This window comes from Aspergillus lucknowensis (genome assembly GCF_044049455.1).
Source record: "Aspergillus lucknowensis strain CBS 449.75 chromosome Unknown BJX67scaffold_43, whole genome shotgun sequence".
In the NCBI taxonomy this organism is placed as follows: Eukaryota; Fungi; Ascomycota; class Eurotiomycetes; order Eurotiales; family Aspergillaceae; genus Aspergillus; species Aspergillus lucknowensis.
The window spans coordinates 122,992-145,355 of record NW_027263587.1 but is presented as its reverse complement, the minus strand read 5'-3'; the positions used below and the strand labels follow the sequence as shown (position 1 = coordinate 145,355).

The 22,364-nt window shown below is 51.0% G+C and overlaps 6 protein-coding genes across 6 annotated transcripts; 4 read left to right on the top strand and 2 right to left on the bottom strand.

The window, feature by feature from the left end:
* Positions 1-2,989: 2,989 nt before the first annotated feature.
* hmg1 (HMG-CoA reductase) lies at positions 2,990-6,534 on the top strand (the record flags this gene model as incomplete). The annotated part of the gene is made up of 4 exons (XM_071031490.1): positions 2,990-3,331; positions 3,395-3,760; positions 3,813-6,127; positions 6,195-6,534. 4 exons carry the CDS (start codon positions 2,990-2,992, stop codon positions 6,532-6,534), a joined length of 3,363 nt encoding a protein of 1,120 aa, XP_070883163.1.
* Positions 6,535-8,123: 1,589 nt separating this feature from the next.
* BJX67DRAFT_227503 (putative cell polarity protein) lies at positions 8,124-11,733 on the top strand. The gene is made up of 3 exons (XM_071025853.1): positions 8,124-9,715; positions 9,774-10,847; positions 10,906-11,733. Exons 1-3 carry the CDS (start codon positions 8,474-8,476, stop codon positions 11,308-11,310), a joined length of 2,721 nt encoding a protein of 906 aa, XP_070883162.1. The 5' UTR covers positions 8,124-8,473; the 3' UTR covers positions 11,311-11,733.
* A 127-nt stretch (positions 11,734-11,860) lies between these two features.
* cyp4 (peptidyl-prolyl cis-trans isomerase) lies at positions 11,861-13,632 on the top strand. Its single transcript, XM_071029928.1, has 4 exons — positions 11,861-12,466; positions 12,652-12,821; positions 12,908-13,017; positions 13,080-13,632. Exons 1-4 carry the CDS (start codon positions 12,280-12,282, stop codon positions 13,264-13,266), a joined length of 654 nt encoding a protein of 217 aa, XP_070883161.1. The 5' UTR covers positions 11,861-12,279; the 3' UTR covers positions 13,267-13,632.
* Positions 13,633-15,186: 1,554 nt separating this feature from the next.
* On the bottom strand, positions 15,187-16,914 carry BJX67DRAFT_361866 (high-affinity Cu transporter CTR3). Its single transcript, XM_071029927.1, has 5 exons — positions 16,285-16,914; positions 16,183-16,213; positions 15,617-16,115; positions 15,480-15,516; positions 15,187-15,422 (listed from the first exon to the last, which is right to left on the bottom strand). Exons 1-4 carry the CDS (start codon positions 16,492-16,494, stop codon positions 15,480-15,482), a joined length of 777 nt encoding a protein of 258 aa, XP_070883160.1. The 5' UTR covers positions 16,495-16,914; the 3' UTR covers positions 15,187-15,422.
* On the bottom strand, positions 16,913-18,329 carry BJX67DRAFT_361863 (exosome non-catalytic core subunit SKI6). Its single transcript, XM_071029926.1, has 2 exons — positions 17,758-18,329; positions 16,913-17,690 (listed from the first exon to the last, which is right to left on the bottom strand). Exons 1-2 carry the CDS (start codon positions 18,054-18,056, stop codon positions 17,192-17,194), a joined length of 798 nt encoding a protein of 265 aa, XP_070883159.1. The 5' UTR covers positions 18,057-18,329; the 3' UTR covers positions 16,913-17,191.
* A 149-nt stretch (positions 18,330-18,478) lies between these two features.
* On the top strand, positions 18,479-21,631 carry BJX67DRAFT_384015 (putative DNA excision repair protein (Rad26L); the record flags this gene model as incomplete). Its single annotated transcript, XM_071033581.1, has 2 exons — positions 18,479-18,587; positions 18,648-21,631. The coding sequence occupies 2 exons, from the start codon at positions 18,479-18,481 to the stop codon at positions 21,629-21,631; spliced, it is 3,093 nt and encodes a 1,030-aa protein (XP_070883158.1).
* Positions 21,632-22,364: the final 733 nt, after the last annotated feature.

Here is a 22,364-nt window from a genome sequence, read left to right as displayed (position 1 = left end):
CTCGCGCGGAGGTTTTTTATCAACCAAGCCTCTTGGACATTTGACGATCATTGTGGATGTTGCAGATCTGGAGGCAGCGAAGGGAAGGAAAGTCCTGGATCGGTCTCGAAAGTTCGATTCTGACACCGCGATGTGTGCAAATATTTACGCCGAAGAAAAAGTTCAAGAATGGGGGGATTAAGGGTTTAGACGGCCGGTGATGGGAGCTTTCACTCGCTTCGGCCACAGAGAGCAAGTATCCAAGCGCCTACAAGGATGCAGGGCGACAAAGCGCGAATTGAAACAAGCAACGGCAACGCGGAAAGCCAGTCCTGAGTTCTGGATTGTTTATTTTAGCATGGTGCTGAAGAAGTGAAGAAGCTAAATTTTGGAGGGGATAGAAAGAGTGATCTCTTTTGCAGTCAAACCTCTGCATGAATCATTTCAGACCTGGAATTTGCGTTCCGCCAGACTTGACGTCTTCCATCATACAGTGTTACTATCGTCCACAGCGCCACTAAATTCGCAGGAGATAATTCCACCAGCAGTCCCAAGTTCAAGGTTACAATTATCAAGACGCAATCGGAGAGAAGATCTATTTTCGCCCATGCAGCATCCCAGTCCCACCCATGTTCTGCTGCTTCCACGAAACGGCTTCTCGGCGACGGCACCCAAGGGTCCATTGTAAAGTTGCCTTGGCCGGTCCTGTTATTATTTCCATTGTTCAGGTACATAACAATCGGAAAGCCGCCTGCTCTCCAGCGGTTCTCTCGCAAGCCGCCTCTTGCAATCACTACCCTCCAAATCAAAGATATTCGTCCCAAGCTTCTGTTCCGATCCCAATTCACTTTGCTTTCTCAATAACAAAAAGGCTCTGATGCGAGAAGTATCTTCAGGAGAATGGAACCTCGCATCGGGGCTCGTTGATGCAAGATTGATGAGATTTGAAGGAGTGGGATGCAACTGACTCCAAAGCGCCCCCTCTTGATGCACCCCAGAGCAGTTTCAAAGAAGCGGGAGAAATTCCGCTTAACCATGGAATATTACGTTACGAAATTAGGAGCTCCAATGATGCGTTGGAAAGGACTTTCTGGAGAAATGCTCTTTGTTACGTGAAGCCCCGCCTTGCATGATTGTTCAACTTTACGAGCGGTGATGATTCTGGTCTGTCCCTGCAGACTTCAGGAGGATTCGGCATGATCGAGATTGGCCATTGGAAACGGAACACTTGACTCATGTTGCACAACAGTGGCCCTCATCAGCCAGCTCGTCGGGAACTGTTGCTTCTCGGAGTCCGTGATGGATGGCTCGAGCCTTTGCTTATTGGACTGCAAAGTTCTCCACAATAATGGGGAGGCTTGCGGAGCAACCTGAAGAGAACGAGACGAGGATCACCACCTTGGCCTTTGTGGACTACGATTGTGGATGGGGCCTCGATTTGATTGTTCTCAGCATTCGTCACCACTTCTTCCAGAATGATCATTGATCAAGTCCGAACTTCAGGCCTCGTCTCGACGTCCAGCGAAGATTTCTCTGACGCCCGACTCGGTCATTCTAGCGCGGAGGTTGCAAAATCCTGTCGGCAACCAGGAGCCTTGAGATACGGATACGTTCCCGACGAAGACAGGAAACCCGATCGCGAGGGGGGCATTGCTTTTATTTGCTTTTCTCCATGCATGGGATCTTCGACATGAAGAGAGCGAATTCTCTTTCTTCATTGTGACGACGGAGTAATTCGCATGCCGACCCTTCGAGTAGTACTTGAGCCACATTGAACTAATGTTCTAGCCGTTTCACAGAATATGTATCTATGAGGAAGATTCCATTATAATCTCGATATTCCTGCTCGGCTTCAACAGCCTGGAAATACTGTCAAGTGTGGCCTCAACCAAGAATGTGCGGAGCCTGCCGTCAACTTGACTGTCGCAAGAAATGAGCGTAAAACCCATGCTAAAAGCCGAGAATCTGACAGAAGATTGACGTCTCGCGGGAGGGCATCTTGAGTGCTGGGCTCAGCTTCTGGGCTGTCAGCACGGATTCCCGCAGGGCCTGTTTTGGTCTGACAAGTACCGGGAATCGACTTTTCTCTCAAGCAATTTCTTTTATTCGTCCAATCCCCCTCCCTTTCCTCATCTCTTTTTCTCGCCTTTTGCTCTTCCCCAGCCTCAGTTCGGTTCCTTTACTTCGCCACTTCAGTTCATCCTCGATCGCCTTGTGTGGTGGTGTCATTCCCCCGATCGGCCATCCTCCCATATTTTGAATCGAAAGTGCAACCTTCGCCTTCAGGGCTACTTTGGCTTAGATACGGCTCGTGATTGGCTGACTGACCTCGCGCACCCTCAGGCCTTTCCTAAAAAGGGAACTTTTGAAGGCGGCCTGGGGCCCTGGGTAAAACTCGCCAGCTTACTTAATCTCTCTGGGTCACGGGTTGGCCCAACTTCTTTCGTGGTACCAGTGTTGGGTGAGCGCAACTTCAGGGGTTCAGTCCGTGGCTGTGACGACTTGACAGATTCTGAGCGTGCAATCCATCGGGAGCAGCTCTGTTGGTAACTGGGTTTGAGGAACGACTCAGTTCTTGGAAATACCCCGTCACCTCAGTCCTACACCGACGTATCACGCACGGGCTGCATGCATAGCTGCATCCAAGGTATGTCTATATGAATTTCTTCCTCTTCCTTTTCTGATTTTGCCCTTCGTTCGGTTCTCTCAGCTTCTTTTTTTCCCTCTCAACCCTTCATTTCCTGTTAGTGGCTGGCCATTGCAGGCAAAATTACTCACGATCGGTCTGGGGTCTTCTTAGGTCTTTCGAAGCTCGTCACCCACGGAAGCTCTATCCTCTTCTTGCCTCATGCCATTGAACCACGGGAAAACGCTCTAATCGCCTTCAACCCCCCGTGCAAACCGGCCCCCGTGATCTGGAGAGCACCCCGAGGGTCTTTTGCTCGGCGACGCATCCTCTCCCTTTGTACCACGCTCACACCGCCTCTATCTCTCACCTGAAACCCCCGTCATGGCTTCCTCATGGATAAGAAGGAATTTTCGAACTGCGGACGGTGATAATGAAACAGAGCCATCCTGGTTGAAGCGTTACGTCACCGGCTGCCTGCAATCCATTTCACGTCGTGCTTGTCTTCATCCGATTCATACAATAGTCGTAATCGCCCTTCTCGCAAGCACGACGTACGTTGGGCTTCTCGAAGGAAGCATATTTGACTCATTCAGGAACCCCAAGAATGTTCCTGGTCAGTTGGACGTGGATTCCCTTCTTCTAGGCAGCAGGAACCTCCGTCTAGGAGAGAGCACGTCCTGGAAGTGGCAAGTGGAGGACTCGTTGACTCAGGAAGACTATGAGGTGAGAGATCATAGAGTGCCCGTAGCGCGGCTTGATTAATCTCTAATAACCATTCGCTTCCAGTCTGTCCAGCATCTCGCTCTAACAACTTTTATATTCCCGGATTCTGTCTCAAAATCTATCTCGACCGCCCCGGTTGCAGACGCCGTACCCGTCCCCACCAATACCTCTGCTCAACGCGTCCCGCATACACCCAACCTTTTTTCTCCCTTCTCCCACGACTCATCTTTGGCCTTCACTCTCCCGTTTGATCGGGTTACTCAGTTTTGGAAAGCGGTTCAAGAGCTTCCTGAACCAACAGCCGAAGATGAAGAAGGAGAGCAGAAAAAGTGGATTATGCGCGCTGCCCGTGGCTCAATCTATGGGTCTAATGGGGCAGTCAGGCTCTGGCTCGCGGATGCGTGGAGTTCCTTCGTGGACTTGATCAAGGTACTTGCTTCACTCGGCCCAACTTGGATCCCTTTCACTCACCTTCCTGTAGCATGCCGAAACGATTGACATCGTGATTATGACACTCGGATATCTTTCTATGCATCTCAGTTTTGTCTCCCTCTTCTTCTCCATGCAGCGCCTAGGTTCAAAATTCTGGTTGGCTACTACCGTGCTTTTCTCGGGGGTCTTCGCCTTTCTGTTCGGCCTCCTTGTGACGACGAAATTTGGCGTTCCCATTAACGTTCTTCTCTTATCGGAAGGCCTTCCCTTTCTTGTTGTAACCATTGGATTCGAAAAGCCGATTATTCTCACGAAGGCCGTTCTCAGTGCTTCAGTTGACAAGAGACGACAAGGCCCAGCTACATCCACGCCCAGCTCCATCCAAGACTCGATCCAAACTGCGATCGAAGAGCAAGGGTTTGGAATTGTTCGGGACTACTGTATTGAAATTGCAATCCTTGTTGCAGGGGCTGCTTCTGGAGTCCAGGGTGGTCTGAGGCAATTCTGCTTCCTTGCTGCGTGGATTCTCTTCTTCGACTGCCTCTTACTTTTCACTTTCTATACTACAATCCTCTGCATCAAGCTTGAAATTACACGGATACGGCGCCATGTTGCTCTTCGCAAGGCCCTGGAGGAGGAAGGCACCCCTCAGCGTGTCGCAGAGAATGTCGCATCCAACAATGACTGGCCTGGTGTGGGGTCTGACGGTGGAGATGCTTATGATACTAGCATTTTCGGACGGAAGGTAAAGTCAAACAATGTGCGCCGCTTCAAGATCCTCATGGTTGGTGGCTTCGTCCTCATCAATGTGGTCAACATGTCAACAATCCCTTTCCGGAATTCGAGCACCTTGCCTCCCCTGTGTAATGTGTTCTCCCCGACACCGATCGACCCTTTCAAGGTTGCGGAAAACGGGCTTGATACCATATATGTTTCTGCCAAGAGCCAGAAGATGGAGACCATTGTGACAGTCGTTCCGCCTATCAAGTACAAGCTTGAATACCCATCGGTACATTACGCTAAGCTCGGCGGGGGCCAGTCTTTTGACATCGAATATAACGACCAGTTATTGGACGCTGTTGGTGGACGGGTCCTTGATGGCCTTCTGAAGAGCATCGAGGATCCCATTATTAGCAAGTGGATTATTGCTCTCTTGACTTTGAGCATCGTTTTGAACGGTTACCTTTTTAACGCGGCCAGATGGAGTATCAAGGAGCCCCAGTCTACTCCCGTTCCTAAGGAACCCATTGCCGAGCGGAAGGTCTACCCAAAAGTCGAGTTGAACCCTCCTGGTCCTATGAGAAGTATGGAAGAGTGCGAGGCGATGTTGAAGGCGAAGAAGGCGGCCTATCTTACAGACGAGGAGCTCATTGAACTTTCCCTGCGCGGCAAACTTCCTGGATATGCCTTGGAGAAGACATTGGAGAATGAGGAACTGATGAGTCGAGTCGATGCGTTTACACGGGCGGTCAAAATTCGCAGGGCTGTGGTGTCGAGGACCCCTGCAACTTCTCCATTCACCAACTCCTTAGAGAGGTCAAAGCTGCCTTACAAAGATTACAACTATGCCCTTGTTCATGGTGCTTGCTGCGAGAATGTCATTGGCCATCTGCCATTGCCTCTTGGAGTTGCGGGTCCGCTCGTTATCGACGGCCAAAGTTATTTCATTCCCATGGCTACCACTGAGGGTGTCCTGGTAGCCAGTGCGAGCCGAGGTGCTAAGGCTATTAACGCCGGCGGTGGCGCCGTGACTGTTTTGACTGGCGATGGCATGACGCGTGGCCCCTGTGTTGGTTTCCCTACGCTTGCACGGGCGGCGGCGGCGAAGGTTTGGCTCGATTCAGAAGAGGGTAGGAACATCATGACAGCTGCATTCAACTCCACCAGCCGCTTCGCTCGTTTACAACATTTAAAGACGGCCCTTGCTGGTACCTACTTGTATATTCGGTTCAAGACGACGACAGGCGATGCGATGGGCATGAATATGATCTCGAAGGGTGTTGAGAAGGCGCTCCATGTCATGGCTGCGGAATGCGGGTTCGATGACATGGCCACAATATCTGTTTCCGGCAACTTCTGTACCGACAAGAAAGCCGCTGCTCTCAATTGGATTGATGGTCGCGGTAAATCGATTGTTGCGGAGGCTATCATCCCTGGTGATGTTGTCCGAAACGTGCTCAAGAGCGATGTGAATGCGTTGGTGGAGCTGAACACTAGCAAGAATTTGATCGGAAGTGCAATGGCGGGTAGCTTGGGCGGGTTCAATGCGCATGCTTCTAATATCGTGACCGCAATCTTCATTGCGACTGGCCAAGATCCTGCTCAAAATGTTGAGAGCAGCAGCTGCATTACCACAATGAAGAAGTAAGTACACCGCCCGATGACTTATAAAATTTGTATGGATCGGGGAACGTGCTAACAATCATTTCAGTGTGAATGGTGATCTCCAGATTGCTGTATCTATGCCTTCCATCGAGGTTGGCACCATTGGTGGTGGCACCATCTTAGAAGGGCAGGGTGCTATGCTTGACCTTCTTGGTGTTCGTGGCTCGCACCCCACAAATCCTGGTGATAATGCGCGGCAACTTGCTCGCATTGTCGGCGCTGCTGTGCTTGCTGGAGAACTGAGCCTGTGTTCTGCACTTGCGGCTGGGCATCTTGTTCGAGCACACATGGCCCACAACCGCAGTACTGCTCCCACACGGTCGGCGACACCAGTTTCAGCTGCTGTTGGAGCTGCTCGGGGACTTAACATGACATCTTCACGATAGATCTCCGTTCCCCCTCACGGGTGTCCTTGCCTATTGATCTCGCCATCCTTTATGATAGAATACAATCCCTTTGGTGCCATTTGTGCACCTTCCCTTGTTTCCATCGTGCATTTTTAAGCCTGTGTGGTTTCCTTTTGGCGATGAAGAAGTCTAAAGTTTGGTCATGATTGATTCTTAGGCGTGAATTCACTGGAGTCGAGGCACTATAGAACTTTGCAGCTACCTTCCGAACTGGACATACTGGGAGAGGAAATGCGGGAGAAGCAGTTGCAGAGATACTGCTGACGATAAATCTTATGAAGCGAGAGGAGCTGTGCTCGAGCTCCTCGGATCACATCTTGGAAAGATTCGAAGCTGCTTGCTTTCCCATGTATGGACAGCTGCACTCATTAAATTAACTTTCATCACAATCTTCGCTCGGTCCACAAAGCTGGGCTCACAACCTCACATTGAACCCAGCCAAGCACAATGTGATTGATTCATTCAACTTAAATTCCGGCCTCGAGGCGTTGTGTTGCATCTTCAAGGAGACACCTGCAAACAAAAGCCGTTGCCACATGTGGGCTCTTCATCGATGGAAACTCCTGAACTAAACCCGAGTGAGAGGAGTGTGGAGCGGCCATTCGGAACAGCGGTGGCTCCAACGGGGTCTGGCCTGGGCGGATGGGGAGAGTTTTCGCAGCAAAGATGCCCCAAGTGCGAATTCTCTCCCCCTTATCTCTCTCTCGCGTTGAATGGGAAGCCTTGACCGTTGACACGAGGCAATTGTTCGAGCAAATGATCCTCGCACAGCAGGGAGCACCGGAGACTCGCGGTTCTCGCCCTTCCGGTGGACTCTGTTCTGTGCCTTGGTCGTCAGCACCGCCACATCGACGACAGCTTCAAGCACCGAAAATAGCGTGTGCCACTGAACAGCACCAAGGAAACCGCATTAATTGGCCCAACGCAGAGTCAGGATCGGTGGTTTCTGATGCCTGGTGGGAGACGGCGCCACCAAGTGCTGGTGTGGAAGAATTGATTATGGTTGGTCCCAGAAGGCCTTCAGCACTCTGGAGAAGGCACAAGTCTGCTGAAATATGGATACTTCACGATTTTTTTGTAGAACTTCTCCGAGAGTCTCTGGATGCTAGACGTTCATTTGAAAAGTTCCTTGTGTGGGCGTATCAAAGGTTTTCCGGTGGCCCCCTTTCAAAGTCATTGATCCGCCGGGACAGTGGGAGTTCTGATGGTTTAATTTGAAGGAAATTAGAGTGATCCCCTTTCTGGAATTTGGGAGACCTTGGGGATAATTTTTGCATCTCCTCTGTTCGACTGGCTGCTCTCGTGACTGGCCGATCTGTAGCACTGACAGAACGCGGGAGTTGATCGGGGATTCGAAAGGTTCGATTCTTTCTTCTTCAGCTGCTCGTCTCTTCCTCCCTCAGAAGCCTCTCCTCGCCGCCAGCCCCGAGTCCTCCACTCCTTGGGACTCCGGGACTCTTCGATTCTCACTCGGACGGTTCGCCCTTTATCCTTTATTTCTTCTTGTTCTTGCTCTTCTTCTTGTTCTTTATTCGTCTGTCCTTCTTCCGAAGCCCCCTTCGTATCGGCAATCCCTCATTCCTCCTCGCCCTTCTCTGGATCGAAACAACTCACTCGCTTCGCAATATCCTTCCTTGCGGTTCGCGGTCCTACTCCTCCCTTTTCTTGGCTGGAATCTGCGTCCTTCTTGTGTAATTCTTGGACGGCTCTCGCTCATTGTTGCTGCTCTTCGCGATCGACATTCCGCTCCTTCCGACGGTTCCTCATTCCTCCTCGTAATCGATATCCCTGCCTCGGATCTCTCCAGAACCACACCGAATCTCGAATGCATACGAGTAGCTTACGCGGTCGATTGGTGGAATAGGAACCAACACATCGTGGTCGCTGGAGCAAGACGCAGGTCCACTCACATCGATTCATGAATGGTCAATCAGGGACCATGTCGCCCGTCTCTGTAGACGGAAGTGACTGGTCGGGGATAAATCACTACCAGAAGTCGGATCCTCCCTTTTCTCCCACCTTTTCGAACCGCAGCAACCTAGCGACCCCTCCAACTTCAGGCATCCCGGGCGCCGCTAGCGGTGCTTCGTTGCCAAATGGCTCTTCGTCGCAGTTGAGCGATTCTGGCAATCCATCGCCGCCTAATTCCGTGGCTGCGCGGTCGAGTGATGGCACATTGGGAGATCAACGCAGCCGGCGCCAGCGCCAGGTGGAGGAGATTCTCGCTCAGCATTATTCGGCCTTGAGAAGATTTCTGTTTTCCAGCTTTCGCGATGACCGAGCCGCCAGGAAATCGAGCAAAGCGCAGGACAAGCTCCTCCGTCTCTCGCCGACTCAGTTTCACGAACTTAGCACGGACGTCTACGACGAGTTACTTCGGCGACAGCAGGCCATGCCATCCCCTAACCGGCCGCCCCGCCCCGATGTCCCTCCGTTTCTGCCCCCGCGAAATGATTTTCACGAAAAGCGCAACCAAGCGCGTCAGAAACTTGCATCGCTTCAACATCAGCGCTTTAGGGACCTGGCTGCCGATGTCTTTCACGAACTCGAGCGACGGTTTCCGCAATTCCCCGCGAAGGAATCTCGCAGAGCTAGCCCTGCGCCCAGCCTCCGCGGTCGTCCCCCACCCAATGGGTATGCCCCTGGAGGATATCCTCCGCCTCCGGGAAGCCGACGTTCACAATCACGAGGGCCGCCACCCCGAATGGGGAGGGGCTACCCGTCTGGCGGGCCTCCCGGAAGTCCGATGGGTCCCTATCCTCCCCGAAAAATGTCCCTAGGCGGATCGATGAACGGAGATGGTCCTACCGCCAAATCCTTCCAAAGCAACACGATCGTTCCAAATAAGAGCACCATGGTGGAAGATGATGACGATGCTGGTACCGAAGACGATTATGACGCCCGGAGTGATGCGTTTGCTCTGGACTCATTCCTAAGAAGTAGGCGCGGGACCGCAACAACGATAGGTGATGGAGAGAGAAAGCTGCTGGCGGAGGCGCAATCACAGGTCTCAACCCTCCAGGACAAGGTCAGCAAACTTGAAGAGCTGCTGAAGAATAAGGACGACGAAAAGCATCAGGAAGTGGAGAAATTGGAGGATTTGCTCAAGGCAAAGGATGACGAAATTTCCAAGTACAAAGAAGAGCAGGACAAGTCGCAGGTGAGCAGTCCTACCGCAAACGCAGGTGCTATTCCGTTTTGCTAACAAAGGCATCCAGATAAGCAACGCTGAGCGGCAAGAATGGGACAATATCAGATTTGAACTTGAAAACAAAATATCTAAGGCAGAAGATCTGAACAGCTCTTTGCAGCACGAACTGGAGAAACTTCAGGCGGAGCATGAGGCTGCGGAAAGAGGCATTCAAGGGTCTGACCACGGTGGCGGTGGTACTGAACTGCAGGCTCAGTTCGCTAGCCTCGAGTTTAAGCACAATCAGTTGCAGGCCGAATTGCGAGACCAACAGCAGGTGACAGAAGAAGTCCGGCGACAAGCAGCTGGTTTCCTGGCGGAAATGAGAGAACTGTCAGAACAGAGCCACTCAAGGCTTGAGTATGAAGAGCGATTATCTAGCGAAGTACACCGATTAGAAGAGGAGCTCAAGAGCTGGAAGAGTCGGTATGCGAAGGCAAAGACGCAGCTGCGGCACCTACGGACATCCTCTGTTGGTATCTTGGAATTACGCCCCGACGTCAGTACGGTGGCCAACAACAACGAATTCCTACAAAATAATGGTCTTATCAAGGACGTCCATGTGACGAAGTTCCAGATCTCCATCGATGAGCTCCTTCGTGTTGCGCGATCTAACGATCATCAGCTTGTGATGCAGCAAATCAAGCCTGTTGTGATTGCTGTTCGCCACATTTTGCAAGACGCTCAACCTGCCCAACGTTCCGAATCGACTGAATGCGTAAAAGCTACACGCAAACTGTCCGCAACTGCGAACAACCTCATCACAGCTTCCAAGAACTTCGCTAGCTCAAGTGGCCTATCCCCGGTCTCGCTTCTGGATGCTGCTGCTTCGCATTTATCGACTGCTGTTATTGAAATCATTCGTATTGTTAAGATCAGGCCCACCCCTATTGACGAACTGAATGATGATGAGGAGGAGCAGTTCGCGCAAATGAAATCTCCAGACTACTTCAGCGTAGCACCGAGCCAGAGCAGATTCAGCAACAACGGATCTGTTTACAGCGCCATAAGCCCTCCACCTGAATCAGAGCACGCTCCTAATGGTCCGGTGAATCATACCCATCCCGTGGACCAGGAGGACCACGAACTTCAGGAGCTAAAGGTGAGTCAAACCTGCACTATTGGCGACCTGTATTCCGGCTAACTTTTTTCAACTATAGTTCTACGTGGAGGATCAGGCCGACGGCTTAGTACAGTCAATACAATCTCTGGTCGCCAGTATCCGCGGGGAGGAAGCAATAACGACCATTCGGACTCATGTGTCCGCTATTGCGTCAATAGTCACGAATGTCTCTTCCTCGACTGACCATTACATCCAAAAGCCGAGCACAAACCCCGCCCTTCGGCAACGTGCAGGTACGAGCATTGAAACTCTTGAATACCAGAGAAGCCGTCTCGTCGGCGCAGCTGCTGAGGGCGAAGGAGCTACCGATTCTGCACAGTCCCGGGCGTTCATCAACCAACTACCACCCATTGCTTTTGAACTCGCCCGAGAAACCAAGGAGCTTGTCCAGCGGTTAGAATCGACGGACCATGATGACCCTGAAGCGGACGACTTTCGGTAAATACCGATTTGTCGATGTCATAACTGTTATATATAAGCCATTTATGTTTTTTTTTTCTATCTCCAAGCACACTAATTTGACTCGATTGCGTCAGCGTCAACTGCTCGATCTCGCGGTTTCGATTTTTTGCACTGATCATGCATGAAAAATGAACAGCAATGTGGAACGAAGAGCTAGACTTGGTGGAATTTATGACTCTTTTCTTTCGTTTTATTACCCTTTTGAGCTTCTTGGACTGTATTTCTATTCCAGGGACATTTTTTACTTCATCTTTTGGCGTCCTTTTCTATATTTCTCTTCGCTGTTTGAAGTACTTTAGGATCTGTGGGCAGGCTTTATTTCGTCACTTTTTATTTTCTTCTTGCATCTAGACTTAGATATCTCGATCATCACACTTTTCTTCCAATTCCTCTGGGTGTCATAGGAATATGCAAAGGCTTCAAGTTGCGTCTGATCCACGTTCTGGAACAAGATCACGTGCTGTGTCTGGCTCCCAGGAAGCTACAAAAGCTCACCATTCCCAGGCCGTCTTCAGCCTCCCTTTACTTTCTGGCACGCTGAAAATCCTACCTTCTTTTCTTCATTTCTCTGTACTTTTAGTGTACGATCATCACCGTCTTATTATATATTTATTTGCCGGCTTTCTGTACCATACTCTTCTTGGTTCCATTGGAAAATTTCCCTGCTTCGGGAGCGTCTTCCACTTTTTGCGGTGCTTTGTTTCTCTGCCTTCCGCCAGCTTTTGACTTTCTCTTGTAAGTATTCCCGGTCTAACCTCCAGCCGGGGTCATTACACGCATTGAGGTCATTATTGGGCCTCCTTTTCTTCCCTCAAAGCTTCTCTGGATGAGCTTGTTGAACATTCCCTTGAAATCCAGACCTCGAACTGCGTGTTTGGCGTGCTTGGACTGACTCAGTGCACAGACCATCGGCGCCCGAATTGACCCGGACTGTGCCCCTCCAGCAACAATGTTCTCCCGGAGCCTGAAGTTGACAATAACCCCACCTTGCTCGTCCCTCTCTTCTCATCCCCTCTCTGCCCTCAATTGCAGTCAATCCTCTTTCCTCCCTCTCCGTTCTTTCCATCAGTCCTCTGCCGCCATGTCGTCCAAGGTCTTCTTCGACGTTCAGTACGCCCCCGCTGGCAGCAACATTCGTATGTATTCCCCTTGCTCCTTATCTGTCGCGCAGGCGCGAAGTAGATCTACCCCTCTTTGACTTTCGGACGGAAACCTATCCGCCTCTGGTGTTGTAATGGGATTGGCCAATTGACAATAACACACTCTTCCATTCCTCAATGGCTAGTTGTTCATTGCTAACGGTTGCCTTCCTTCGTTATAGCTAAGACGGGTCGCATCACGTTCAACCTCTTCGACGACGTCGTCCCTAAGACTGCCCACAACTTCCGTGAGCTGTGCAAGAGGCCCAAGGGTGAAGGATATAAGGGCTCGTCCTTCCACCGTATCATTCCAAACTTCATGCTTCAGGGTGGTGACTTCACTCGCGGCAACGTAAGTACACGTCCAGTCCATTTCCACCCTCAGAGACCCCGATGTCTCTTGTCCTGTGCTAAATTTACGACTCTTCCATCTCCCAGGGTACTGGCGGTAAATGCATCTACGAGGGTGACAAGTTCCCCGATGAGAACTTCAAGCTCAAGCACGACCAGCCTTTCAAGCTGTCCATGGCCAATGCTGGCCCTAACACGTACGTTCTCGCACGGTGCTCAGCTCTGCACGGACTGAATCAATTTGTAACTTCTATGACAGCAATGGCTCCCAGTTTTTCATCACCACCGTTGTGACCTCGTGGCTCGACGGCAAGCATGTCGTCTTCGGCGAGGTTGCCGACAAGGAGTCCCAGCAGGTTGTCAAGGAAATTGAAGCTGTCGGCAGCAGCTCAGGTGCCGTCAGCTCTTCCATCAAGCCCACAATCATCGACAGCGGTGAACTATAAACACCTTAAAGATGACAATTCGAGAGGTCCTGCCGAAAAGGAATTCTTTAGCGCCCAATGGTACGGATACGGGGCCGACTGTAGCTGCCGCAAGTGCCGTGAGCACGGGGTCATGATGCAGTGCGGCTCGATTCCCGCCGAATGTAAACTAGAGAGTATTGTAACAAGCTCACATTTTCGAAAGTTCGCATTCGGTTCCGTAGCTGTACCTGTCGTCAAGCTTCGAATTCCAGGGCTCTGGTACACTCATGTGATGGGGCGCCAGGGGGGGTTGCCCTCCTCTCTCCATATCTCAAAAAACATCTACGTCCGGCATTATTATTACTTTTCGTGTTATTGAACATTGTCCATATAAGTATTTTGGTCGTCCCCATCTCGCCGGGCGTGATTGGCCAGGTCTTTGGCTCGGCCCGTGCCTCAGGTTCGTCCCCACGACCCAGTGGCGCATCCAACTTGGAAACTCCCGCAGATGCTCGCGGGCTCCTCGGGAAATGTTTCGAGTTTCCTCTCGATGACCAGACTTCATTTGCCCTATCCTCCATTATATACCGAGCTCCCCCCTCCCACCCTCCCCAAAGTTTTGGGTATCATCCTGTCGTTGGGGTGAGTCGCAGCATGGACCCGCCTCCCCTCGCAGCAGGCAGCTATTATCGGTGTTGTCCAAAAGAGCGTCGCAAAGATCTCCGGGGTGAGATTGTTCGATTCCAGCAAGAGATAGCCAGCCTAGAGAAGCAAACTCATCCAAAAGCGCTGCAGAAAGACATCTGGAGATGGGGTCTTCGAGGGCCCAAATTGCCGTTGAAACATGAAGACGTGGAGATGATTATATATATGATATCTGGGGTGGTTCGAATCGCCAGTTACTCTGGCTCGAAGGGTTAATTAATTGTAATCATATAGTTAGCCATTCTTCGTAGCAGAATGGATTAACAGCTTACATTCGACAGAATACAGACTATCAGAGACGCCACGTTGATACCTACGACAACCAGCATGACAAATGCCATCCAGGAACACAGATTGAGGTGCAGAACACCGGTGGTTATTGAGCGGGCACCTTTCACATGGAAGGGATCTCCATAATGCGTTACTCTAGGGTCCGACGTCCGGAATGCTATTTCCTTTCATTTGCTGGAGGCTAAGTGTTTCTTGGAAGAGCCACCGACGTGATAGAATTCATCGGAAAGCTACAAGCAGACGTACCAGTGAGTCAAGCTGGGGGAGCTTAGAGTTGTTTCGAGGTCGAGTCCCTCTCACGGCGCTCATACTATCTCCTATAGGCACATCATTATTCCGAGCTATCTGGATTCCTCTATGATGTCTGCCAGTTTACGCTCCGGAACCAAGCAATTGCTGATACGGCCCCCCAGCTATTGGCCTCGTCTTCGCACCAAGTAAGTCGATCATTAGAAACGTTCGAGAACGACATACCAAGGTGGACACACGTACTCTCAAGCATTGAGATTTCCCGGAATGCGGTGCTACAGTCGCTTCAGGGTCATTTTTACTATATTAATTAGGTAGCATTCTCGCAGGATGGACAAGAGTTGGCAAGCGGCCATGCTTTGATATCCTACCACCGACGAGTACTCGCAACGAGCTTCAATGATAGGGCCGTCAAGCTCTGTGGCTCCACGGCGGAGCAGTGTCCGGCGACGCTGATGGTATCATCAACAGTCTTCTCGCCAGCCGGCCAAGTACTGGCGTTGTGTGCTGAAGACGGACCCATCAAGGGTTGCTCGACCGTGAAAAGTAACGTGGTTGCGCTTGGGGATTTATTGGGAGTTGTCACTGTTCGCTTCCACCATCGGATACATAGCGTGACATACGATGAGTATCCTGACCCCTGTTCAGAGGTGTTGCTGCCTCCAAGGCGTTTTCGTTTGTATGCAGCACACAAGATCCAACAAGAAAATCTTAGTCCGGAGAAAGATGAGAAAAATATATTTAATAAGTGTACAGTTCTCTCATAGAGGAATTTACTATTTTATCGATCGATTTTTTTTGGAGTGGGGACGTGCAGTCGTTTTCGAGGTTATACTCGACGGGTATAGGTGGGAAAACTATATGAATGCAGAAAGACAGGCAATCTTTCACTAGGGCGTCCAGATCATCTTAGATCGTACATTAGCCCGCACGCCAGACAGTTAGATATCCTTGCAAACTTAAATTAGATGATGGCAAGAGTTTGGTGACTTTTGATAGAAACTCACTCAACCACAGCATTTCGTAACGGCCGTTGCGTCGTTTCTAGAGGAATCCGTGTTAGTATATCCGTTTTTGACCGGGCTCTGTCCGACCGTCTGGAACTATTGTTGAAGTTGAGGGACAGGGTAAAGGAACAACTTACTCCTTCCCCCCGGAGCCAAGATACTCCCACGAAAAGATAAACGAGCCGAGGAACGCCCCGATGAAGATACAGATGATGATGTACCCGTTGAAGTACATCGCAAGCAGCATGACGAAGTAGGCAACCGCAAACTGCAGCATGTGAAGTAAGGCGCGGACAAATTGTTCGGTCAGATTAGGGCGGACGCGGATGCCGGCTGCTTGTCCTCCCCACCCTCCTTGCCCTCCTCCTCCTGCTGCTACAGCAGTGGGGGTTGTCGTCTTTGCGTGGTCTTCATTAGTGGATGGCGGTGATTCTGCCGTAGAAGTATGTGCAGACGAAGGTGATGGCGAGAGGTGCTGGGTTTGCGCTCTGATTTGGGCGCGGTGGACGATGAAGGCGTCGTATTCGCGGGCTATGCGACGGAGGAATTCGAGGATTATGACGAGGAGGATGACGCCGATGCAGGACCCTGCGAACATGCCGCGGGATCGGATGTGCCATGAGCGGGCGAGGAAGCCTGAGTTTTTTCCCACGTTAGCCTTTTGCTTCTGGTCTCTTCTGGACCTCGTGTGGGGGCTCTGTACAGGAGTCGATGGTGGTCCAGTTCCATAGCATCTGCGTGGAGAGGTTAGCTCGGATTTTTTTTCTTGGTTAGGATTTGGTGTCAGTAGAGCTGGAGGGCGTACTGAGATTACACATTGAGCTCCGTCGCCGCCGCCGCCCATATCCATTCCCCCCATGTCGTGGTCCATTGTATGTTGGGAAGTCTTGGTCTGGCGGTGTGGGTGGTGACAAGAAGAGTGTTTTTCCGCAGTTGACGAAGGAGATGTCCGTAAGAAGAGACCGATCCGAAGAGTCGAGGGGTTATCAAGTGAAGGAAATGAATATAGACGCATACAAGGTTACATATGCATTCACTGTGCCACCGCCGGCAGGGAAACCCTAAGAACTCCCTCAAATACGCGCATTAAGTTTCGATCTCTTGTCGGGCGGCGTGGGATGATCTAATTTGACTTGACTCTGGGCAGTGGGTATCTTGTCTTCTTGTCTGCTGGAGTGGACTCAATGGAGAACTCCGAGAGAGGCTTGGTGGGGGCTCAGAACCAGTTCGGGAGTCGCTCTATACTTGCCTCGGCGTGTGACTCCTCGGCATGGTGGAGCCCAGGGTGGAAGATTGTATGGAGACAAAAGTAATCATGGGCAACGGGCCAATGACGTTGCGGTATTGGTGCGCAAGATTGAGCACATTTTCAGAGCTAAATTCTGAGTGCATCCGAAAGAACCTCTCAGCGGGAGCTTGTGGGACGAGCAACAATGTGCAACTCGCAGGAGGTTACTGTTTACGATATCCAGGGATCAAGAGTGACTTGCAAAGCGTCCACCACGAGAGATCTCGAAATGATCTGCAAAATGCCCAAGTCGAGAGACCTCAAGAGCGAGTTTATTTTTGGTTCAGAGTATGACAAACCCAACACCGAACTCCAATGCTGGCCATTGGTATAAAAGGCCTCACAGGCATGATGCGGTGATGGTGGCGGGCCTTTGCCTTCGTGTCGAACATGAGGAAAAAGGCAAAAAGCAATGAGAGCCACATCACCTCTGGCTCGAGCCTTTGATCACACCATCGAGTATCTCACGAATCTGCTTGCATCCGTCCACTCCCACAGCCAACATTGTCTCGATATACGTGTGGTGGACTTTGGAGTCCATCGTCAACATCGCAACCTTCATATCATCTTCGTCTTCATCCGCCCCGGTTGGAACCGATGTCGTTGTCGCAACGGTTAGAAACGGGAGTTCCTGCTCCTCTGGAAGAGATACATCCAAGAGGGGGTCCAGGTAGTCATTGAGAGGATCTCTTGGCGTAGACGCACTGCCGCTCATTCCTGCTGTGCAGCCGCACAACAGACCGGGCATTGGAATCCCTGCATCCACAAGAGCTAGTGTACAGGCATTCACTGCTGCTGCTAGCAGAGATCCATCCGCCGACAAGACGGAGACATGGACGCTAATCGTACTGTGCGGGTATAGGTATGTGTGAAGATGAGACTGAAAAGCAGAACGTAGTGTCGAAGCAACGCGCCCGGATTGTCTGTTCAGAAAAAAAAAACCCCCATCAGCCCATATGCAAGAAGTAATGCAGCCCGTGTTATCCTTACTTATCACTCCCGCCTGCTCGTCTTTTTCGGTCAATGCCCGCGAAGCCTGCGATATTGACATCAACCTCCACCACTGCGCCCGAAGAACCTGCAGCGCCACCGGTGGCATCACCTCGACGTCCTTCTGCGGGACCGTGAACAGAGCATAGTATAGTTGTATTCCCCATTGCCAAATATGACGACCCGGAACTGGCCGGATTTGTAGAGATTTGCGCGTGGATCAACCGAAGCTCGTTCCATCGGCGACCGTCAAGGCGCAGTTTCGTGAGAGGGTACGTGGTAGAGGTATCGAGAGGCATTATGGTTTGGATTCGGTCAAGGGCTGTTCACTAATCTCAGATTCAATCACTGTACGCAACGTTCTCCGTTCAACCGTGTAGATGGGTTGTTCCCCGCACTGGATGTCGCCAGTGCTCGCGTCAATCCTCTCTTACAGGATCAAGAGGGTGCCAGAAAGGCCGATAGAATTAAAGTCTTGCTGAAGCTCAGATTCTATGTCGCTTTGAAACGATTTAGCTCTGAAGTGGAGGATGTATGAACTTGGAAACTTCCACCAAGGTTTGGCAGACAACTTTTCGCCGACAAAATTAATTTGCCCGCAGCAGCTCTTTTCCCGGTCTGGAAGGCCGACTTGTCGCGTCTCCGCATCCCCATCTCCCCGTCTCCTGCATCTTCTACATTCGCTAGGTTCTCTGTTCGATGCAGAGTCATTTAAGTGGAAATGGCCTCTGGCCTAGATTTAGACGCCTCAGACGCGACGACGGTCGACTCTTCTGATGACGATCTCGAAGTGACGCGCCCGATGAGGGCCACCGCTAACCCCTACCGCCGTATGCCCTTCCGACGCAGCTCACTTTGGACCTAGCTTACGTGATGGAAACATCTTTTAGATTCTTCTTTCAAGTCCGAAAATTCTACTCCGAAGGTCGAAAAGACTTCTCACGATCCAAGACGCTCCACACCTAGAATAACCCATTCCATTGGAGAACCCTCTCCTATAGACCAGAAAACACCGGTGGCCGGAGACACAACAGATGAGTCCATTAGCGACGATGAGTTTTTCAATGATGGAGAAGCTGTCTACAAAGAGTTCAAGAACAGAAAATCCCGCAAGCGAAAGCGAAGTTCGATGGGCGTGCGCAAGAGCACGTCAGCCAAGTCAACCAAAGTCGCAGCCGTGGACGATATCGTCGGCCGGGTACCGAAGAAAGAGGCCAAAGCCGGTCGATCGAGGCGCGTTCAAGAGTACAAAGAGGATGTACCGTCTGAGGATGAGCTGATGGATCATACCCTCCCTGAATACCTGAGGAAGAGGCGAGTCCAGTTTGACAGACGGCGGGAACATCTTCGGGACGCTGGCTTAAAACTGCCCCCAGAGTACGATCAGATTGATTTTTCTGATGATGAGCGACTGGAATTTTTGCAAGAGAAACCGAAATTCAGGGATATCAAGCCATGCGGTGAGTATAAGGATATTACGCTTCCTTACTCACTCGGTCTCATTCCGGCTCCAATTGCACAATGGCTTCGTCCCTATCAGGTAGATGGGACTGCGTTTCTGCATGAGCTTTTTGTGTATCAAAAGGGCGGGATTCTCGGTGACGATATGGGTTTGGGAAAGACGGTGCAGGTGATAGCGTTCCTCACCGCGGCATACGGGAAAACCGGCGATGAGAGAGATGCCAAGAGGATGAGGAAAATGCGTCGATTTGAGGATAGTAAGTGGTACCCTCGAACGCTTATCGTCTGCCCCGGTACTCTTATCAGCAACTGGATGTCTGAACTTTCGCGCTGGGGATGGTGGGAAGTTGATGCTTATCATGGAGGAAACAAGGATCTTGCTCTCCATGCCGCGAAATCTGGGCGAGTCGAAGTTCTAATCACCACATATAGCACATATCTGAACAACAAGGACTCTGTGAATATGGTCGACTGGGATTGTGTCATCGCCGATGAGTGTCATGCAATTAAGGAGAGGAACTCCGAGACCACCAAAGCCATGAACGAAATCAATGCGCTATGTCGGATCGGATTGACCGGTACAGCTATTCAAAACAAGTATGAGGAGCTTTGGGCGCTGCTGAATTGGACGAATCCTGGACGGCTGGGGCCCGTGACTACTTGGAAAAGAACCATTTCAGAACCCTTGAAGATGGGGCAATCACACGATGCTACGGTACACGAGCTGAGAAAAGCCCGCATAACCGCCAAAAAGCTGGTCGAAAACCTTCTACCCCAGTTCTTTCTCCGTCGAATGAAGACACTGATCGCCGACCAGCTCCCAAAGAAGGTTGACCGCGTAGTATTCTGCCCTCTCACAGAGACGCAAGCAGAAGCATACGAGAACCTTCTGAACAGCGATATCATCACTTATATCAAATCCTCCTCAGAGTTCTGCGATTGCGGCTCCAGAAAGAAAGCCGGTTGGTGCTGTCGCGAGTATCTGCCGTCGGGCGTCCGTTGGCAGAACTATGTGTTCCCCGCCATCCAGATCCTTCAAAAGCTGAGCAACCACCTGGCTATTTTGATTCCACAAGGAACAGATCCATTCGACAAGCAGGAAAAGGATAAGGAGATGCTCGAGATTGCCGTGCCCGACAGGTGGGAGGAGCTATACCGGACAAGGGATTCAATTGTTAACTATGCCAACCCCGAATTTTGCGGCAAGTGGAAAGTTCTCAAAAGGCTGCTGAAATGGTGGCATGCGAATGGGGATAAAGTCCTCGTTTTCTCCCACAGCGTTCGGCTTCTGAAGATGTTGCATATGCTCTTCCACTACACAAGCTACAACGTCAGCTACTTGGATGGTTCGATGAACTACGAGGACCGGACCAAGGTCGTCAATGAATTCAACTCCGATCCGCGGCAGTTTGTGTTCTTGATCTCCACGCGATCCGGGGGTGTTGGGCTCAACATCACATCCGCGAATAAGGTCGTCATTGTCGATCCAAACTGGAATCCCTCATATGACCTCCAAGCTCAGGATCGAGCGTACCGCATTGGGCAGACGCGGGATGTGGAAGTATTTCGACTCATATCGGCCGGTACCGTCGAAGAAATCGTCTACGCACGGCAGATCTATAAACAACAACAGGCCAACATAGGGTACAACGCCAGCTCTGAGCGACGATACTTCAAGGGTGTCCAAGAGAATAAGGACAAGAAAGGCGAGATCTTTGGGCTCGCCAATATCTTCGAGTATCAGAACGACAGCATCGTACTGCGTGAGATTTTCAACAAGACCAACGTCGCAGAAAGTAAAGCCGGTGTGCAGGTTATGAATGTCGAGTTCGACGAGGAAGTGGCAAATTTTGAGGATGGAGCCAACTTCAAAAGCCCAAACTCAGATGATGAGGCCATGAGCCAACTCGCGGCCAAAATTCGAGGCGAGGACGAAGAGTCTACTCACACGCCAACCAAGCATGATCCCATCCAAGCCATTCTCGTTGGCGCGGGGGTCGAATACACTCATCTAAACAATGAAGTCATTGGCTCCTCCAAAGTCGAAGAACAACTCAGCCGCCGCGCAGAGCTAGCGGACGACAATGCGGCCAATATGCAAGTCTTCGCCGGCTCCCAAGATGACCATGCGGTTGCATTTTCTCCTGTCTTCCTGAAGGATGGGCGTCCGATCCGGTTTAAGTACCACCCGCCAGAAGACGTGATGAGGCGTCAGTTCTGCAGCATGGCTCGGCGGTTCGGGTTTTCCAATGCCACTGAGTTTGCTCTTGTTGTGGAGGTTATGACGCAAGCACAAAGGCGGGCTTGTCTAGAGCGCTGGTATAGGGAGCGGCGACAGACTCTCCTCGAGGAGTCCCTTAAGCACGAACAACCTATCAAAAGCGAACAGCCTTTGGAGAGTGAAACGACATGATTCTCCTGTGAGTACATTCAATTCAGATCCCTCAATCAGTCCAGGACATCGGTGTATACCAACCCAACCGGTCATCCATGGCCCTTGGAGATACACCCAATATATGGAGTCTCGTGACCATCCGGGGACAGAGCAAATAATGGAAGTCTAGTCGCCTCGTTCACAGGTGCACTGAAAAGCTACACTATATTCTGAGGCATCATTTCTTTGTCGCGCAAGCCCAAATGGGGCTGGGGAAACTCCGATGCCACAGTATACATGGGCCACAAGTCCCACAACGCCCGCCGGCTTCGCTTCCCGGACGTGAATGGAACCGCCTTGGGAGAGGCCGATAGCACCAAGAATAGGTTTCGCAACAAGCTCATAATCTCCCACAATCTTCTATTATCGAGGGTAGGTTTCTCACGCACGGAAAGAGGTGCTTCTCTCTCCACACTTTTTCTATAAGCTATGAACGCAGCACTAGAATATGGAGGATGAATTCGAACGAATGGATATCCCTCATGTTGCCCATCCTAGTATTCTCTGCACAAGTTCGAAGTCCCAATGGTCGCCTTGCATCTTGACCCTGATCTCTCTCTCAATAATCTTGCCTTGCATCCGCATCGTTCAGAGAAAGAAGGCCAGAAAGTAAACTCAATAAATATGGAATTGAAGAGTGTGGAGCCAAGGTGGTCAATCCACATTGGACGCCTTTAGCCTTAATTATGGCTATAATCGCAGCGACAGGACA

Coding starts and splice junctions, on each gene's coding strand:
- cyp4 (XM_071029928.1), top strand. CDS start 12,280: ATGTTCTCCCGGAGCCTGAAGTTGACAATAACCCCACCTTGCTCGTCC. Junction 12,822..12,907: donor GTGACTTCACTCGCGGCAAC/GTAAGTACACGT, acceptor TCCATCTCCCAG/GGTACTGGCGGTAAATGCAT. Junction 13,018..13,079: donor GCCAATGCTGGCCCTAACAC/GTACGTTCTCGC, acceptor CTTCTATGACAG/CAATGGCTCCCAGTTTTTCA.
- BJX67DRAFT_227503 (XM_071025853.1), top strand. CDS start 8,474: ATGAATGGTCAATCAGGGACCATGTCGCCCGTCTCTGTAGACGGAAGT. Junction 9,716..9,773: donor AAGAGCAGGACAAGTCGCAG/GTGAGCAGTCCT, acceptor AAAGGCATCCAG/ATAAGCAACGCTGAGCGGCA. Junction 10,848..10,905: donor ACGAACTTCAGGAGCTAAAG/GTGAGTCAAACC, acceptor TTTCAACTATAG/TTCTACGTGGAGGATCAGGC.
- BJX67DRAFT_361863 (XM_071029926.1), bottom strand. CDS start 18,056: ATGCCTCTCGATACCTCTACCACGTACCCTCTCACGAAACTGCGCCTT. Junction 17,691..17,757: donor CGAGCAGGCGGGAGTGATAA/GTAAGGATAACA, acceptor TTTTCTGAACAG/ACAATCCGGGCGCGTTGCTT.
- BJX67DRAFT_361866 (XM_071029927.1), bottom strand. CDS start 16,494: ATGCGTCTATATTCATTTCCTTCACTTGATAACCCCTCGACTCTTCGG. Junction 16,214..16,284: donor GAGCTCAATGTGTAATCTCA/GTACGCCCTCCA, acceptor CTCTCCACGCAG/ATGCTATGGAACTGGACCAC. Junction 16,116..16,182: donor CTGGACCACCATCGACTCCT/GTACAGAGCCCC, acceptor GAAAAAACTCAG/GCTTCCTCGCCCGCTCATGG.